At 41.5% G+C, this 19,522-nt stretch overlaps 1 protein-coding gene and 1 long non-coding RNA gene across 3 annotated transcripts in view; both read right to left on the reverse strand.

Moving 5' to 3' along the window:
* Nucleotides 1-259: 259 nt before the first annotated feature.
* Nucleotides 260-16,128, reverse strand: mrpl35 (mitochondrial ribosomal protein L35). Of its 2 annotated transcripts, none has more exons than XM_020529476.2 (4): nt 15,882-16,128; nt 12,766-12,958; nt 9,152-9,293; nt 260-677 (listed from the first exon to the last, which is right to left on the reverse strand). In XM_020529476.2, the coding sequence occupies exons 1-4, from the start codon at nt 15,904-15,906 to the stop codon at nt 489-491; spliced, it is 549 nt and encodes a 182-aa protein (XP_020385065.1). In that variant the 5' UTR covers nt 15,907-16,128; the 3' UTR covers nt 260-488. The 2 variants fall into 2 exon arrangements, with proteins under 2 accessions (XP_020385065.1, XP_048454193.1); XM_048598236.1 differs by lacking the exon at nt 15,882-16,128 and adding an exon at nt 14,676-15,749.
* A 412-nt stretch (nt 16,129-16,540) lies between these two features.
* The window catches only part of LOC125483121, a 9,424-nt gene continuing 6,442 nt past the window's right edge, over nt 16,541-19,522 (reverse strand). The window contains exons 2-3 of the long non-coding RNA XR_007262090.1: nt 17,777-17,927; nt 16,541-17,292 (exon numbers count right to left, since the gene is read on the reverse strand). This is a non-coding gene — a long non-coding RNA (uncharacterized LOC125483121). The remainder of the gene's footprint in view (nt 17,293-17,776; nt 17,928-19,522) is intronic.

A 19,522-nucleotide genomic window follows, 5' to 3' on the forward strand; every position in this document is an offset into this window, starting at 1 on the left:
CAAGAGGTCTTAGGGAGAATCTTAAAGAAATATGGTGAGAAGGTCCTGTGCTTAAAGTCTAGACTACTAAAGGCACAGTTGATCATGAATTTTTAGTTCCTCTTTTTGTGCCATTCAGATCAAGAGTGCTATTGGAAAGACTCCACAAAATCTGCCACCATTGCCAGAGACAGCAAGTAAACACAAAGCCTGAAAACAGTGATGTTCCAAAAAAAACTGTTACTAAAAAAAAAAACACACTCAATTACATTACTCAGACTTGTATGGAATGGAAGCTTTATTGTGGAACATTAACAAATACAGACACATTATATAGGTATTTGCCTGTATTATTTCTTCTGGACTTCCAACATCCATGGTCAATTGCTGTATTCTGAATAAAGTTAGTTCAGTATTAAACTCCAAACATATTCTCAACCAAGGATGTTGCTTTCACTTCTGGACTAATAAAAAACGACTACAGGTTTTGCCAGAATTGTCACAAATCTTTAAACCTTTAGGTTTGTTCGATCGTGGTACATTTGGTATGGGTCGTTCACATACCAGTTCCGCCTTTTCCAGAAATCCGTCGTCATTTTGTCCAGCATTTTGCATTGGGTCTTGTTACAGAAGACATGTTGTCGGAGTCTACGTTTTCTCGCAGGCCTTTTCTTCCAAAGTCTTTTCTTGTAACCCGCCTAAAAGCAAAAGGTGCAGTGTTCAGGGGCTAAGCAACAGGTTCCATTTCTGGTTCAAAACCTGACGACCATCTGGTTATTGACTTGCTCGCCCAGCTGGCTTGTTTTTGTTCAGATGTTTCGTCACCATGCTAGGTGACATCATCAGTAGAGCCTCCGATGAAGCGATGTTGTTCTACTCCGCTTGGAATTTATACTGTGCGGTCCATTATGGTGAGTACTGGCATTTCTGGTTTTGATCTGTATGGGTTTGTATATGGGGGTCCAATTCTATATGTTTGTTGATTGAAGTATGGGTGGAGAACCATGCTTCTCGGAATTCCTGTGCACGTCTATATTTGGCTTGGGCTACCAATGGTTACCTTGTCCCAGTTAAATTGATGGCCTTCATTGTCTGAATGTACCGATATTAAGGAGAGTTCGTTGTGCCGTTTTGCTGCCAGCTGATGTTCATGTATTCTGATGGCTAGTTTCCTTCCTGTCTGTCTGATGTAATGTTTGTGGCAGTCGTTGCATGGTATTTTGTAAACCAAGTTGGTTTTGCATGTTGTGGGAATGGGGTCTTTAATCCTTGTAAGTGTTTGTCGTAGAGTGGCTGTGGGCTTGTGGACCACCATGATTCCTAGTGGTCTTAGGAGTCTCGTTGTCCGTTCCGATATGTTCTGGATGCAAGGCAGTGTGGTAAGTGTGTTACGTTGTACTGTGTCCTCCTGTTGTTGTCTGTTTTATAGGCATCTGTGGATGCAGTTGCGGGGATATCTGCTTAAAGTGAGGATCTTGCATAAATGTTCTTCCTCTTTCCTGTGTAGTTCTGGTTTCCTCAGGAAAGAGGAAGAACACTTATACAAGGTCCTTGCTTTAAGCAGATATCCCCGCAACTTCATCCACAGATGCCTATTAAACAAACAACAACAGGAGGACATAGTACAACCTAACACGCTGTGCCACACTGCCCTACATCAAGAACATATCGGAACTGACATCAAGACTCCTAAGACCGCTAGGAATCATGGTGACCCACAGCCACGCTACGACAAATACTTATAAGGATCAAAGACCCCATTCCCACAACATGCAGAACCAACGTGGTTTACAAAATACCATGCAACGACTGCCACAAACATTACATCGGACAGACAGGAAGGAAACTAGCCATCAGAATACATGAACATCAGCTGGCAGCAAAACGGCACAACGAACTCTCCTTAATATCGGTACATTCAGACAATGAAGGCCATCAATTTAACTGGGACAATGTAACCATAGTAGCCCAAGCCAAATATGGACACACGGGAATTCCTAGAGGCATGGTGCTCCACCCATACTTCTTTCAAAAACATATAGAATTGGACCCCATCTACAAACCCATACAGGTCAAAACCGGAAATGACAGTGCTCACCATAACGGACTGGACAGTATAAATTCCAAGTGGAGTAAAATAACATTGCTTCATCGAAGGTTCTATTGATGATGTCACCTAGCATGGTAATGAACGTCTGAACAAAAACAAGCCAGCTTGGTAACCAATTCAACAATCTCATCCAGAACCTGAGCTACAGATCTTTGCCAAAACTCTGAGGTACATTTGTTCAATCACAGTAAATGACTGATAAGAAAGGAGAAAACAGCTACATTCATCAGACTTTAGTACAACACAGATGTTCCAAATTCATTTACATCTCACATTTAGCCTCTTTCATTCTAAGTCTCAAGAAACACCAGCTGATATACAAGAGGAAATAATGGAGACATTCCTTCCAAATGGAAGCCATTGATCTACTTAAACAGCATAATTTTATCTTTGTAACTATTGTCCTCGGTTAGATATTTGGTCAATAAGTACATTTTGGCCTGTTCTTCAGCTCATTTTAATTACTATATTTTCAATTTTCTAATCCTACTTTCTTTAAATAAAAAGATTGTCTTGCACTTCTCAACAGTACTTTCAATTTTAATTGCAATTTGAGAGGATTTTCTTAATTACTTAGTCCATGTGACAATCCTGTATTATCTTAATCCTATTGCCACTTTATTTATTCATTCACGGGTCGAGGTGTCGCTGACTAGGCCAGCATTTAATGCCCATCCCTAATTGCCCAGAGGGCAGTTAAGTGTCAACCACATTGCTGTGGATCTGGACTCACATGTAGGCCAGATCAGGTAAGGATGGCTGTTTCCTTCCCTAAAGGACATTAGCGAAATAGATGAAGGAAAATCCCAAAGAACACATTGCCAACCCAGTGCCAGGGTAACATATCTCATTGTGGCTCAGGTGGAATTTGGAAAGGAACAGCATATATGCTGTTATCATCTTGCATATTGGAACAAACGACATAGATACAGGGAGGTGATCCTAATAAGATATCAGGAGTTAGGCTCTAAGTTGAAAAGCAGGACTGAGGGGGCAATAATCTTTGGACTATTGCCTGAGCCAGGTGCAATTGGAGAAGCCAGAACAGAAGAGTTACTGAGGCTAAAAAGACATTCTTTTCACGGAACACTGGCTTCAGTGTAGCAATGCACAAAAAGTTCTACAACTAAACAGTGGAACTGGAGGCAATAGTGTGCTGGGAGAACCCGACATGGCAGGGATTACATAGACATAGTTGGGGTGGGGAAATCAGGAATGGGAACAGTGCATGGTACAAAATCTTTAGAAAAATAAAGAGGAAAACTGGGGAAGTTGAATAGATGGTATTTATTTGGGATTGCACATTAGCTGTAGCAAAAAGGGACACAGCTATTTGTATTGTACACAGTTAAGATCCCTGTATATAAAAATAGGGATGTATTGACATTGTATTATGCAAGAGGACTTGAATATAAAAATAATGAAGTCTTGCTTCAATTACATAGGAATTTGGTTAGACCACATCTGGAGTATGTGTGCAGTTTTATTCTCCTTCCCTCAAGAAAGGTATTATTGAAATAGGGTGAGTGCAACAAAGGTTCACTAGACTTGTTCCTGGTACGGTGGGATTATCCCACTGAGAGAGACTGGGCAAACTAGACCTACTCTCTAGAGTACCAAAATATGAGAGTTGATCTCATTTCAAATTTATAAAATACTTGTATGGATAAACAGAGTAAATGCAGGTAAGATGTTTCTCCTAGTTGGGAAGTCTAGAACCAAGGGGCACAATTTAAAAATAAGGGGATGTATTTAGATCCAAAATGGGGAGCATTTTTTTAAAAAACTCTGAAGGTTGTGAACATTTGAAATTCTCCACCACAGAGGACTATGGAGGCTCAGTCGCTGAGCATGTTTAAGGTAGAGATTGTAAAATTTATCATTACCAACAATGAATGGAGTTACAGGACTGAGGTGGGTAAAAGGCATTGAAGAGTTCAATTATTGATGATCATATTGAATGGCCAGCCCCTGTTCCTATAACAATGCAACAAGGCTCTTTAGGCAGAACTTTGTAAACCCTCAATCTCTACCACCAGGAAGAACAAGGGCTGCAGGTCCATGGGAACGTCACCAGCTACAAGTTTCTTTCCAAGCCACACATCATCCTAAATTGGAACAATATAGCTATTCCTTCATTGTCACTAGATTAATGTGCTAGAACTCCCTTCCAAACAACATTGTGGGTGTACCTGCCCAAGGACTGCAGCAGTTGAAGAAGACAGTCACCACCATGAGCAATATATACGGGCCTAGCCAGTCTTGTCTAAATCCCACAAATGAATAAAAAAAACAGAAGATTTTCCGTAAGAAATATTACGAGAAATAGTCAGTATAAACTTCATAAGGCAGAACTTGCTTGACCAATCTTATTAAACTTTTTGAGGAATCAGTACAGAGTGAACAATGGTAACACAGCAGATGGAATCAATCCAAATTTTCAAAAGGTATTTAATGAAGGTGTCCTAGACACTTAAAGAAAAATCAACCTGTTCAGACATGTTATGAACATGGGCAGCTAGGACCTGAACCCAGATCTTCTATCCCAGAGATATGGCCACTATCACCGTGCCACAAGAACTGTAATAAGGTGACCTATAATAAATGATGGAGATGATGGTAATGGTGGCTTGGTGATGATAACACTGGATCTGTATTTCAGAGGCATCTGATGCAACTGAAATTCAATTAATAAATCTGGAATTGAAAGCTAGTCTCAATAATGTTGACTATGACAGCAATCACCAGTTGCTGCAAAAACCCATCTGGTTCACTATTGTCCTTTAAGGAAGGAAATCTGCTAACTTTACTTGGTCTGGTCTACATACGAGGCCAGGCTCAAAGCAATATTATTGACTCTTGAACTGCCCTACCAAGGGGAAGAGAATAACCAAGGTAAGAGTAGGGCCCACTAGGAACCAAGGGGGCAAACTGTGCAGAGGAGCCAGAGAATATTATTAGGCTGGTAAACAAGTACCTCATATCTGTCTTCACTCGGGAGGAGGAGGATGTAAGTGCAAAATTCAGGAAGAAGAACAATGAGGTTCTTCAGCAGTTTGACATAGGGAGTGAGGAGGTAGTAGAGGCTGTGGTGGCTTAAAAGCAGACAAATCCCCAGGTCTGAGGCGTTGTACCCCAAACTGTTGTGGGAAATGAGGGAGAAATTTCCAGGGGCTGTGACCCAAATTCTACTCCCTTTCTGGCCACAGGGAGGAGCCAGTTGACTAAAGGACAGCTAATGTGGTTCCACTTTTGAAGAAGGGTGGTGGAGCATAATCTAGGGAATTACAGGTGAGTCTGTCTCACATCAGTGGCAGGGATACAATTGGAGAAAATTCCAAACAGAATTAATCTTCACTTGGAGTGGCAAGGTTTGTTCAGGGATAGTCAGCATGGCTTGGTCAGAGGGAGGTCGTGCCTAATAAATTTGACTGAATTTTTCAAAGAGGGACCAGGTGTGTAGATGAGGGTAATGCGGTTGACGTAGTTTATATCGATTTCAGCAAAGCCTTTGACAAGGATCCACATGGAAGTCTGATAAAAATGGCAAAAATACATGGGATTCAGGGTAACTTGGCAAGTTGGATCCAAAATTGCCTCAGTGTTAGGAGACAGAGAGTGGTGTTAAAGACAGTTGTGTGACTGGAGGCGAAAATATAAGGGGTATGATAAGTAAGCTTGTGGATGACATGGAGATTGGCCAGATGGTTGACAATGAGGAAGGATGTAAACAGATTGGTCAGGTAGGCAGATCAGTGGCAGATGAAAGTTAAACCAGTTAAGTATGCAGTCTTGTTACTTTTTCCAAAGTGCATCAAAAGGGAGGACTCAATGAGCGGCAGGACACTAGGAAGCTCAGAGGAATCTTGGGGTGTTTGTCCACAGATCCCTGAAGGCAGCAAACAGATTAATACGGCAGTTACAGCATATGGGACACTTGCCTTTATTGTTTGCGGCACAGTTTCTCAGAGCAAGGAAGCTGTGTTGGAACTATACAAAACATTGGTTAGGCCACAGTTGGAGTATTGTGTGGAAGGATTTGATTGTACTGGAGGACAGACTGAGGAAATTCACCAGGATGCTGCATGAGATACAGCAGTTTAGCTATAAAGAGAGGTCGGATAAGCTTGGGTTGTTTTAATTTCGGGGGAGGTGATGGCCTAGTGGTATTATTGCTGTTAATCCAGAGATCCAAGTAACGTTCTGGGGACTTGGGTTCGAATCACACCACAGCAGATGGTGGAATCTGAATTCAAATAAAACCCCTGGAATTAAGAGTCTAACGATGACCATGAATCCATTGTCGTTTGTTGGAAAAACCCAATTCAGTTCACTAACGTCCTTTAGGGAAGGAAACTGCCGTCCTTACCTTGTATGGCCTACACGTGACTCCAGACCCACAGCAATGTGGTTGACTCTGAACTGCCCTCTGGGCAATAAATGCTGGCCTGGCCAGTGACGCCCTCATCACATGAATAAATAAGGAAAAGAAAAATTGGAGCAGAGAAGGCCAAGGGGGGGACCTGATTCGTGAATTTAAGATTATGAGAGGATACAGAGAGTGGGTAAAAAGCAACTTAATAAAACACGATTTCTAAATTCACTTATGACACCAAATTGGGAGTGGATAGTCAAAAAAGGGGAGAACTGCAACAAATTACAGAAAGACATTAATAAACTTGTAGAATGAGTAAATATTTGGCAAATGAATTGCAATACTGATTAATGTGATGTAGCAGGTTTAGTAGGAAGAATGGGGAAGCCTGTCATTACTTGGAAGGTGCAATTCTAGGTGATACTGCACAGCAAAAAAGATCACTGCATACAAATGCATCAATCATTAAAATTTGCACCACAGATTAACAACCACAAAATAAGTATAGAATTATGCTAAATATATGTCAAATCTTGAACCATACTTTTGTTAACTATATTATTAAAATGATGTAAAGGCAATGGAGAGGGGTGGGGGGGAAGGATGACACTAGAAACATGTGGCTATAAAGAACTGAGAGACTATCCCTAAGAGAAAAGAGTGCCAATCCAATAGACATCTTTAAAGTTCAAAGATGGTCATCAGGAAAGACAATGAGAAATTCAGAAGAAATTACTTCACTCAGGGTGGTGAGAATGTGGAACCTGCTACTACAGGGACTGTTTAAAGTGGACAGTATAGATGCATTTAAAGGGAAACTAAACATAAATCGGAGGAAACAGATGGTTATGAGGGTAGATTTAGATGAAAACGCTGAGAAGTGTCTTAAGTAGAGCATAAACACTGGTGTGGCCTGTTTCTGTGCCATATAATCCAATTTCTTGAACTAATAATTACGTGGACTTGATCAAGTGGGCTTCAGAGGACATAAGATAGAAACTTGAATAGAATTACATGTGGACAAAGACGGCAGGATCCCTTCCTTGAAAGATAATATCATATTAGTTTATTCTTGTTTAAAACCAAATCTGGCAGGACTCATGGTGATTTTATTTCTGGTCACAAGTTCACAGAATCACAGAATATTTATGGTGCAGAAGGCAGCCATTCGGCCAATCGTGTCTGTTCTCCAATTAAGCGACATGATTTAGTGTCCTTCACCCATTCTTTACTTATAACTGTGTTTTCCGTCTTATTGCACCTTTACTGTAGTAAAACATCCCAAAATGCTTCATAGGGAAGTTAGCAAACAAAACTGGAAACAAAACCATACAAGGAGATATTAGAACAGATGACTAAGTGTTTGGTTAAAGAGATAAATCTTCAGGAGTGATTTAAAAAAGGAAAGCATGGTGCAGAGGTTGGTGGGGAAACTGCAGATCCTATGCCTAGGTAGGTGAACACACAGCAACCAATGGTGGAGCAACTTAACCAGTTGTTTTATCACTCAAGGTAAATTGAGTTGACAGAACAAAACTACATGAATGGCCTTTTCGTCTTCCAAATATTATGACCTCATCCGATATTTATTAAACTGAACTTGGGGCAGCCTGGTGGCTCAGTGGTTAGTGCTCCTGCCTCAGAGACTTGGGTTCAATCCATGCTCGGGCGACTTCTGTGTGGATTTCTTCCGGGTGCTCTAGTTTCCTCCCACAGCCCAAAGATGTGTAGCTTAGGTTATGGGAAATGCTAAATTGGCCATGCTAAATTGCCCATAGTGTCCAGGGATGTGCAAACTATGTGGATTAGCTATGGAAAGTGCAGGGTTACAGGAATAAGGTAGGGGGGCTGGGTCTGCGGGGGATGCTGTTCAGAGGGTCAGTGTGGTCTTGACAGGCCAAATGGCCTGCTTCCACACTGTAGGGATTCTTTGATTGTATGAATGGCTGCGTGGTTTACAGAAGGTATTTCTCAAACTAGGACTTTAGATAAATGTGAGGTGTTACATTTTGGCAAGGCAAATCAGGGCGGGACTTATACACTTAATGGTAAGATCCTGAGGACCAACAAAGAGACCTTACAACATTTAAAAGACATCTTGATTGGTCTATGAATAGGAAGGGTTCAGAGGGATATGGGTCAAATGTTGGCAAAAGGGACTAGATTAATTTACGATATCTGGTCGGCATGAAAAAGTTGGACCAAAGGCTCTGTTTCCAAGCTATATAGCTGTATGACTCTAATACAGATTTCTTGTGTGTAGCAATGTGAATTTTTGAGGGTAGCTCCAGAGCTGGTGATCAAAGAGCAAACATACCTGGTACTGCAAGGGGGATTAAAACAATTGCCAATCATAGAAAATATTCCACACATATCACCCCTTTCCTTGCTCCATGTATTCCACTGACTTGACCTCAGCCCCTCATCTCAAACCCCCCCATTTTAGTTAGGAATCTTTGTCTAGCTCTAGGTCCAACAACTTCCTCTGATCCTCTAACCGGGATTTCTGCTCCGTGCTGCACTACCTGGAAACTGAATCTTTATCCCTTTGGTATTCTCTTTCCAAACTTTCCACCTTCATACACATCTCCCTGCCCTACAATTCTTCTATGTTAAATTCCTACATTATGGCATTTCTTCAAAAACAAACTGTATCTCTTTCAATACTGAATGTTGTGAACACAGACCTTTCTCCGCACCCAGAGACCACAGTGCAGCCGTAGGAACCTTTTGACAACAGATTTCACCGATTTCCGTTTTCCTTTACGTAGACTGCAGTAAGTGAGAGCTCTCACCGGTTGTTGAAAATTAATTGCACAACTTGGCACACTATAAACAAAGGAAATAAGTCACATTAACATAACATTTACAATATTCCATCACTCTTTACTTAACATTGGTGAAATTAAGTTTATCCAGTCAGTAATTCTGGCCATGCGTATTGCAATAAACCTTAATATTTGTTGGCTTGGAGACTCTTGAAGATCTCATTAGAAAGGAAAAGTGAAAGCGACAATCAGTGCCATTGAGAGATTTGTCTCCAATTCCATTACCGTCTCTAATCTCAATTCTTTGTTACTGGGAGAACACTGGAGTGGTGATCGGACCCAACAATAGCTGCAAGGAGACTCAGAGGCTTTAAATAAAAAAGAGGGGCAAATGCATAAGACATCAGTGTCTTCTGCTCTTTCAGATACTCACTGATCCATTGTCTATTTCCTTTATTTTCAATTTTTTATCATTTCCTTTCTTTGACCTTCTGAAATTGGTCCATATTAATTACTTGTAGGCCAGGGGAGGCAATGGCCTACTGGTATTATCGCTGGACTATTCATCCAGAGACACAGATAATGTTCTGGGGACCTGGGTTGGAATCCCACCACGGCAGATGGTGGAATTTGAATTCAATAAGCATTTGGAATTAGGAATCTAATGATGACTGTGAATCCATTGTCAACTGTTGTAAAAACCCATCAGGTTCACTAATGTCCTTTAGGGAAGGAAACTGCCATCCTTACCTGGTCTGGCCTACACATGACTCCAGCCCCATAGCAATGTAGTTGACTCTGAACTGCCCTCTGGGCGATTAGGGATGGGCAATAAATGTTGCCCCAGCCAGTGACACCGTTATCCCATGAATCAATAAAAAAGTATGATGAAAGGATTATTCTTTGACACACAAAGATGAAAGCCAGCAGGCGTGCAATTAGCCTTTGATGCAAATACTAATTGTTGTCCAATTTTTGATGTTAAAGAAGCAGGGCCTTTTCTGTGTTGTGTGGATGTATAGGAAATTGATGCTGAGTTATGGATTTAGGTTACATTTATAGGTTTAAAGCCTTACCCATGATCCCTTTTCAGGTTCAGTGACATCTGTTGCTGCCCTACATAAATCCAATGTGTCTTATATTGTCTCACACTGTGAATGACCAAAAACGTGATCAAAGAGGCAGGTGTTAAGGTTTTATAGATGCAAAGAGAGGAACGGGACTGCAGATGTTTAAGAGAGAATTTCCGAGTTTAAGGCCTTGACAGTCTCACCCCAGTTGTCTATGGTTGAGCAATTCAAGAGAAATGGCCAAGTAGTCGGAACTGGAGTGAAAGTACCTCAGAGAGTTGTTTGGTTGGAGGAGGCAAACCAACAAATTGCTCATCGTATGTCTTTTGGGGAAAATAACTTACTATCTAAATGCTTTTTTTAAAATTTGTGTTTCAAAGTATAGTATATTTGCATAATTTGCTTAATTCACCAGCACACAAACAGTTCTTCATGACAGTCTTCATGCACTGAAGAAACAAATCCATTTCATTACCAAGACAAATAAATTCTCTGGACAATAGAAACATACAAGATAGGAGCAGGCGGAGGCCATTCGGCCCTTCAACCCTGCTCTGCCATTCATCACGATCATGGCTGATCGTCCAACTCAACTGCCTAATCCTGCTTTCTCCCCATAAACTTTGATCCCATTCACCCCAAGTGCTATATCTAGCTGCCTCTTCAATACATTCCATGTTTTGGTACCAACTACTTCACGTGGTAATGAATTCCGCAGGGTCACCACTCTTTGAGTGAAGCAATGTCTCCTCACCTCTGTCCTAAATGGTCTACGCTGAATCCTTATACTGTGACCCCTGGTTCTGGACACACCCACCATCGGGAACATCCTCCCTGCATTTACCCTGTCCAGTCCTGTTAGAATTTTATAAGTCTCTATGAGATCCGCACTCAATCATCTGAACTCCAGCGAAAACAATTCTAATCTAATCAATCTCTCCTCATACGTCAATCCCACCATCCCCAGGATCAGCCTGGTAAACCTTCACTGCACTCCCTCGAGAGCAAGATCATCCTTCCTCAGAAAAGGAGACCAAGACTGCACGCAATATTCCAGGTGTGGTCTCACCAAGGCGTTGTGTAACTGCAACAACACGGCTCTGCTCGTGTACTCGAAACCTCTTGCAATAAAGGCCAACTATACCATTTGCCTTCTTTACTGCCTGCTGCACCTGCATGCTTACCTTCAGTGACTGGTGCACAAGGACACCCAGGTCCCACTGCACACTCCCCTCTCCCAATTTACAATCATTCATGTAGTAATCTGCCTTCTTGTTTGCTTCCAAAGTGAATTACCTCACAAATGATCCAAATTATACTGCACCTGTAATTGATGTGCCCACTCACCCAACTTGTCCACACTATGCTGGAGGATCTCTGCATCCTCATCACAGTTCACCCTCCCACCCAACTTGGTATCATCTGCAAACTTTGAGATGATTTTTTCCCTCATCCAAATCACCTAACACCGCTGAATTTTGAAAACATAAATCCCATAATAATCAAAAGAAAATTAGACCATGCTGCACTAACTAAATTCTATTCTAGCAATTGCACCATGAATAGAGGAAAGTATAAACCTCAACATGATTCATCTGGATTGTGGTTCAGTATTAACTTTTAGAGGATTCAACTTAAACAATGTTGGGTGTTTGGATCAACTATGACCTTGTTGAGTGGCCAAGTGGGCTTGAGGAGCTAAAAGATCTACTGCTCCTTGTTTGAATGTACAATGTCAACAAATAGTGTGCGAATCAGCAAAAAAAAGAAAAACCACACCTTGGGTAAGCAAACATTCCCTGCACTCTCCTTTACTTTGCTTTCATTTAATATCCTTTGTGTTTCGGTTCTGTCAGATAGTGCAATAAATCCTGATCAAGAAGACAGGGCAATATGCCATTTCTTTAACTGTAGCAAAGTTACATCATAAACTGGGAAGTGTTTGGACGTAATGAACAAGCGCAGTCCACTTTGGCTCAAACACTAGGACAATCAACACAAACTCTCTGGTCGGACCACAAATGAAGTATGGTGTGGGAGGAAAGCTAGTGTTGAGACTGAATACAAGAAAAAAATACTGTGACTTAAAAGAACAAATGAATTAGATGCACTGAGAGAAGACTGGCATGTTCATTCCTCTGTTACAAGTTGTAAAGAAATAGTGTATGAAAATTTACCCTTGGGCCACACATCCACCTGACTTGGAGCCACTGGATCAAAATCTTAGCACTCCCTCCCTCACTCACGGCATTGTGGGTCTACCTACACCGTTACAACTGCAGTAGTTTTAGAAAGCAGATCACCACTTTCTCAAGGACAATTAGGGAAAGACAATGAAAGTAGGCCCTACCATGATAGCCTAATACTCATGAAAGGGGAAAAAAATGCATCTGAATTTACACACAAAAGATACAAATTAACACAATAAACAAAAGCACTTGAAATTTCTATTTTCAAACTCACCTCTTGATAGCACATAATTTACGTGCACAAGTGAAGTTACTGCCCAAAGGTAATCCCAGTTTGGTTATTGTGGAAATAGTTGGAGATTGAATATATCGGAGGTCGAGGGTGGCAAACCTGGATACAAGCTGTGTAATGGAGGAACCTCCTGCAACATTTTTCTGGGCCAAAGGAAGGAAGCACCTCAATATTCCTTACAACAGAAAGAAAAAACTTTACTTTTAAAAGTTACAATATTTTATTTATCCTTCTTATTAAATTTGTATTTTGCATGGGTATAAAATCAGGGTCAGAATAGTAAAACACTGGTTTAAGTCCTGCAAAATGGATACTGGTACAGCCTGCAAAGGTTTAACATACTTGGTTGGTCTCAGTGTTTAGGTAGCATTATACCACTCCATATCTAAAAACTCTACCTTAACTTTTCCCCTCTAAGTACTTAACCACTTTCTCTTGGATGTACTGATACAATTGAACCCAACTGTTTCCATTAGTGATTCATTCCATTTGCTCATGTGTAAACTGGTTACATATAAATTGCCACTTTATTCTCCCTTTTAAGTTTAATCTTTGTCAATTTTGCAGCAAGTGCAAAGGTATATAACTGAGCCCAAGTTCAACAAAGGACAATTATGAGAATGGAAAAGATATATGCCCAAGTGGATTTTGAAGGAATGGACCTGATGGAGAAGCAAATTCTGTAAACCTCAGTCTGCAGATCAATGATGGAACAGCCTAGCAACCGAAAGTTTTGTTTAACAGTTGCTTGAGCCAAGGTTCCACCGCATTAACTATGTATGAAAGTAACTTACCTCTATTCCTTTCTACCATACTAGCTCACCTGATCAAAGGATGCAAAGAGATGTGCTCCTTTATCAATTCACAGTGGACCACTGCTGAATGTGCCGGCCACATGCTGCAGGATTAACACAGTTGCCCATGCAGCTGATGGCATCTATACATCAGCTGATCCATATTTTGTGATACCCAGTTCTTCCATGGTTATATTAGCATGCACACCACGGCTTACAGAAATAGCTAGTGCCACTTTGGATGCAAGCAATGTGGCATCACTGGCTCTTGACCCTGGTATATCTTCTTTGAAGTTAACACACAAAGTGTGAAACACGAATTCAAAAAGACCATCAGGCAAAATAGTTAATCAAGGAATTAACATATCAAACAATCAACACCTACCAGAGAGAGATTATCTCACCTGCCTGTAGACGCAAGCAGACACAGAGCATTCCTCCAAATAAGTTGATTCAGAGTTTCTAAAATTGGAAAAACTCAGGAAATGCCAGCAAATACCAGCATTCCACACCTGTCAAAATTATAGGAAATTGTGCATCTCAAGCAAATATCCATTTTAACTGTCAATTCACTAAAAACCTAAATGCCTTGGTTCCCTGAGTGTGCATTGTATTTGACATCCTATGAATGGCACAGAAACGCATTTAAATACAATATACAAACAGAAAACTGGATTCCTGTATCGACTCCAATAGAGACCTAAAAGTCACATTGGACCAATAGAAAATGCAAAATAGGTAGAACGAAATTTTCACCAAATTGGGAGTAACAAAGAATAGACATAGTCTCCAGATTTCCAGAACAGTGATGATAAAGTCCTGTATGTCCAAATCCAAGTCTAGAAGCCTATTTCTGAAGGCCAGCGGTCAGGTTGCTACCACTGGCCATAGCAACCTTCCACTGGACTAGGGGACATTCATGGTTTGTAACAAAGTACTTCCAACCTCAAGAATCCTCTGTACAAAATAATTTGCCTGACCTCTGTAGAACCAGAGAAGATCACAGAATAGGCACAGATAAGTCAGTCTACCTCGCCTGATGCCAATATTTCTAAATCAACCACACCAATCTTTTCTCTGATTGAAGTATTTACTCACTCTTTTCTTGAAAATTTGCACAAGTTTCTTGATTTGAAATTTTTTTTTCAACGTTGATTTTGCCACTGAGATTCATATCCCATGCTTGTTCCCAATCGTTAATTTCTGTTGGGAAGATGGTGCTGAACTGCCTACTTGATCTACTGTACACCTCCAATTAGGGAGAGGGAAGACCCAGCAACTCTGAATTAACAATGATATACAGTAGTTCCAAGCCAGGATGGTGAATGGCGCAGTGGGGAACTTGTAGGCGATACTGTTCTAATGCATCTGCTGGCCTTAACTTTCTAGATGGTAGTAGTTATATATTTGGAAGGTATTGTTGAAGAAGCCTTGATGAATTTCTGCAGTGTATCTTGTAGCTGGTAGAAGATGGCACATCAGAAGCAAAAGCCGCGAAAGTTGAAGGTGGCAGATTGATTACCAATGAAGCAGTCTGCCTTGTCCTGGATGGTGCCAAGCTTCTTCAGTGCTTTTGGAGCTGCAACAATCCAGACAGGTGAGGAATATTCCATCACACTCCTGACTGGTGTTTTGATGATGGGGAAATCAGGAGGCGAGTTAGGATTTGTTGCCTTTACCTCTTATAGCAACAGTCAGTTTCTGCATCACTTTGTTTCAGATTTCCAGTATTTTGCCTTAGTTTACAGATTTTTAGCTTCAGAGATGTTATTACACACCTTTGGAGCAGGTGAGACTTGAACCTGGGTCTCCTGGCCCAGAGGCATTTACAGATTTAAGGTATTTCCTAATCAATCAGTCCAGAGACGGCAGTATACCCTCTGGAGCTGGTGGACGCTCTGTGCAATTCAGTTTCTGATCAATGACGAGCGCCGGGATATTGATAGTTATTATCAAAATGTCACTGAGCAACAAGGGGCCTCTCATTCCCTCTCATTCATACTTGGCAACAAAAAAAAAACCAAAAATGCCCAAAGCATTCCAGGCTTGTCCAGACTCACTGGCGAATAGCCGCCTCCACTCTGTCGGTTGACGGAAGGCGGTGAGGGGCCTCCCCCGGGGATTGGGAGGTGAAGGGCCCGGGGCAAAGGGACGGTTTGACCCTGGAGACGAGAGGGCGGCCCGACCCGTAACCGTGGGCCAGGAAGCCTCAGATCCTCCCCCCCGCCCGTATTACCCATGCAGTCCCCTGTATCTCCTCCCGTATCCCCCATCGCCCTGTATCTTCCCCTCGGTTGTACTCACCCGTTGCACTCCTCAGCGCCGCCATCTTCACCAACGGTAGCCTGCTGCAGTCAAAACCCAGACTCGCGAAATTCAAAACGTACCTACAAACTCAGTGGGGCGGGGGTGACGCCTGCATTTATAAATTGTTATTTCCACAAAATGGCTCGACAAATCCAAGTTTTAACCTGTCCCGAAACATTTCACTGGGTGAAAGGAGAACGCAAATCAAATACTTTCTTAAGCCAGTGTTGAACTGAGCTGCTTTGGTCTGTCTCCAGATTAATTACCTGGAAGAAAACCAAATAGAAATTGCTGGAAAAGCTCAGCAGGTCTGGCAGCATCTGTGCAGAGAAATCAGAGTTAACGTTTCAGGTCCAGTGACCCTTCCTCAGAATTATCTGGAAAGGAATGGACAAGCTGGGCCTAAGGGCCTGTTTTGTGCAGTTTGTATGATTTCATGAATATCGATGTTGATTTTCAGTTTTAATTTGGCCAATTATTTAACAGGACTGTGTACTATCTGTAGTTACCTTGGAGTGCAGAATTTCAGTTCTGAGGAAGGGTCACCGGACCCGAAACTTAACTCTGTTTTTTCCTTCACAGATGCTGCCAAACCTGCTGAGCTTTTCCAGCAAATTTGTTTTTGTTCATGAAAAGTTAACTCTCCTTTCCCTCCACAGATGCTGAGTTTTCCAGCAATTTCTGTTTTTGTTATGGACAATTTGCGAATGGGTTGACAAGTGGCATTTAATGCAAGGACTGCATTAATTCAAAGTGAAAGAACTGCGGGTGCTGGAAACTCAGCAGGTCTGCTAGTTAATGTTTCGGGTCCAGTGACCCTTCCGCAGAACTGCATGAGCTTGCCGATTGGAGACAAAATTGGCTTAACGGCAAGAGACAGAGAGTGGTGATGGAAGGTCAATTTTCAGACTGGAGGCCTGCTGTTTAGGGGTGTTCCAATGGGATCAGTGCTGGGTCCACTATTGTTTGTCATTTATTTAAATGATTTAGATGAGAATATAGATGAAATTGGTTAGTAAGTTTGAAAATGACAACAAATTGGTGGAATATTGGACATGAAGAAGTTATCTAAGATTATAAAGAGATTTTGATCAATTGGGTCATGGGCTGAGGAGTGGCAGACGGAATTTAATTTGGATAAATGCAAAGTATTGAATTTTGGTAAAACAAACAAGGTAAGGACTTACACAATTTAAAGTAGGGCCTTGGTTGTGTGGTAGAACAGAGAGACCTAGGGGTTCAGTTACATAATTTCTTGAAGTTCACCTCACAGGGATGTTAAGTAAGCGTTAGCATGCTTGCCTTCATTGCTCAGACTTTTTGACTATGAGAGTTGGGACATCATATTGAAGATGCACAGGAAGTTGGTGGAGCCTCTTCTGGAGTATGGTGTTCAGTTCTGGTTGCCCTGTTAAAGGAAGGATATTAATGAGCTGGAGAGGGGTCAGAAAAGATTTACGAGATGTAGCCAGTAATAGAGTCTTTGAGTAATAAAGAGAGGCTGGATAGACTGAGACATTTTCACTAGAGAGTAGCAGGTTGAGGAGTGACCTTATCGATGTTTATAAAATCTGTTTCTGTGCTGTATGACTCTATATAGCTTAAAGAGAGTCCATCAGTCCTGAGGCAGCGCCTGAGCCACCATCCCACGTCCACTGCCTCACCGCCGAATACACCGAACCCGACCAACGTTCAAGTTGTCACTCTTCAGGCAGCATCTTTTGCCACAGGGCCAATTCTCCCCATCTCGCCGCTGCCTGTGCTAGACTTACCAAAAGCAGAGTCGCATCTCTTGCTGCTGGGCCCACCTCCAATCCACCATCACTAACGCCGGACCCAACCAACAATGAAGTCACCAATCCTCAGGCACCATCTTTTGCTGCTGGACCCACCTCGCTGACATCACTTCCACTGATGTAGCAGCTGCTGATTCCAATGCCAGGTCCCACGCTCCCACGGAAAAGAAAGTAAGGGTTCACTTGAGTCCGCTCTGGGCTCACTCACAGCCACCACGAGATCCACGCTGGGATTTCTTGCTGCTGCCTATATTGAGTAAAAGGAAGTAAATAAGTAAATAAAGTAAAGAAAAAAAAAATCAAGAAACAAAGAAAAACAGTTGGAATGGACAAGCCCTGGCACAGGAGCCCTACTCCGCTGCCATATGAGGGCAAATAGATTGTATTAAATTTGTCTATTTATGAGGAAATAAGATTATTATCAAAAAAAGAAGAATGTGCACGCTTACGATGAGAAACCAGGGAAGGGCACTAGGTGCCATTCAGAGACCTGGTGGAAGATTTGACAGACCAAATGGGCTCCTTTTATGCAGTTATAATTCTAGGATTCTGAGTGACTTTTCCATAGCATTAAACACTTGCAGATTACTTTTAATAGATCAAATAATCTCTTTCTTCAACATTTCAAGGAAACCAATGTTGGATGTAAAGTCAGTCACATAAGAAATTTGTAAATTTTGGCAAATTCAATAACTCATCAGTTATTCTCAGAACACATTAAATGTTCAAATAGTGTACAGGAACTGTCAGAGGCACTGTGGGAAATACAATCAATTAATAGTTAAACTCAATAGATATGTGATTTGTAAGTCTAACCCGGGTAAGCCAAAAATTGTTAAACAATAAATCCCTCTGGATTGGTATTTAGTCCAGGCTGCTAAAAGAAACTAGGGACAGATTTAATTATATTATGAAGAAATAATTGCATTCTTGAAATGTATCTGATTCAGGGGATTCCAACAACTTACAGGACATCTCATTCCACAGCATCAGCAGGAAAACCTTTGCCATAGTTATTCTCATGAGGTTTCATCAACTAGCTAGTCAACAGGACATACCTGGAGCCAACAGAATATACTTGGAAGCACCATGAGGCTTCAGAGCAGACATCCTTAGTGGACATGATCTTCCCCCTATGTCAACATCAAGACAAATGCTGAGAGCAGCAAATACCACTCTACCTTGGTTTTTTGGGTCCCACAAAAGCATTTGACATGGTGTGCATGATGGTCTTCTACCAGATACTACAGACAAACTGGAAGTCCTCCCAATCTTTGCAGACTTATACATGATAATAGACAGTGCAACATTCAGTCTGCCAGTTCCATATCTGAGTGTTAATATCCTAAAGGACTTGACAGAGTAGGTGCAGTGAGGTCATTTCCTCTTGTGGGAGAATCTGGGAGGGCATATGTTAGAATAAGAGGTTTCACAGTTAACAGGGAGATGAAGAGGAATTTCTTCACTCGAAGGGTAGTTAATCTGTGAAATTCTAAACAACCCAGCCTTGCCAGCCCTCTGTGGTAAAGTATATTCAAGGCTGAGATGGACAGATTTTAATTGGTAAAGGAATCAAGGGCTAAAGAGTAAAGCAGTAAAGTAGAGTTGAGGGTTATCAGATCAGCCTTGATTTTGTTGAATGGCAGATTAAACTTGATGGGTTGAATGGCCTACATCTGTTCCTACATCTTACAGTCTTATAATCAAGAATAGAGTGAAATAAGGTTGTATCTCAATCCTAACTCTATTTAGAGATAGTAGGAACTGCAGATGCTGGAGAATCCGAGACAACAAGGTGCAGGGCTGGATGAACACAGCAGGCCAAGCAGCATCATAGGAGCA

This window comes from Rhincodon typus, chromosome 1 (assembly GCF_021869965.1).
Source record: "Rhincodon typus isolate 14 chromosome 1, sRhiTyp1.1, whole genome shotgun sequence".
Classification (NCBI taxonomy): Eukaryota; Metazoa; Chordata; class Chondrichthyes; order Orectolobiformes; family Rhincodontidae; genus Rhincodon; species Rhincodon typus.

Coding starts and splice junctions, on each gene's coding strand:
- mrpl35 (XM_048598236.1), bottom strand. CDS start 14,751: ATGAATCTCAGTGGCAAAATCAACGTTGAAAAAAAAATTTCAAATCAA. Junction 12,959..14,675: donor TGCAAATTTTCAAGAAAAGA/GTGAGTAAATAC, acceptor TTCTGTTGTAAG/GAATATTGAGGTGCTTCCTT. Junction 678..9,151: donor GTCTCTGGGTGCGGAGAAAG/GTCTGTGTTCAC, acceptor TTTTGCTTTTAG/GCGGGTTACAAGAAAAGACT.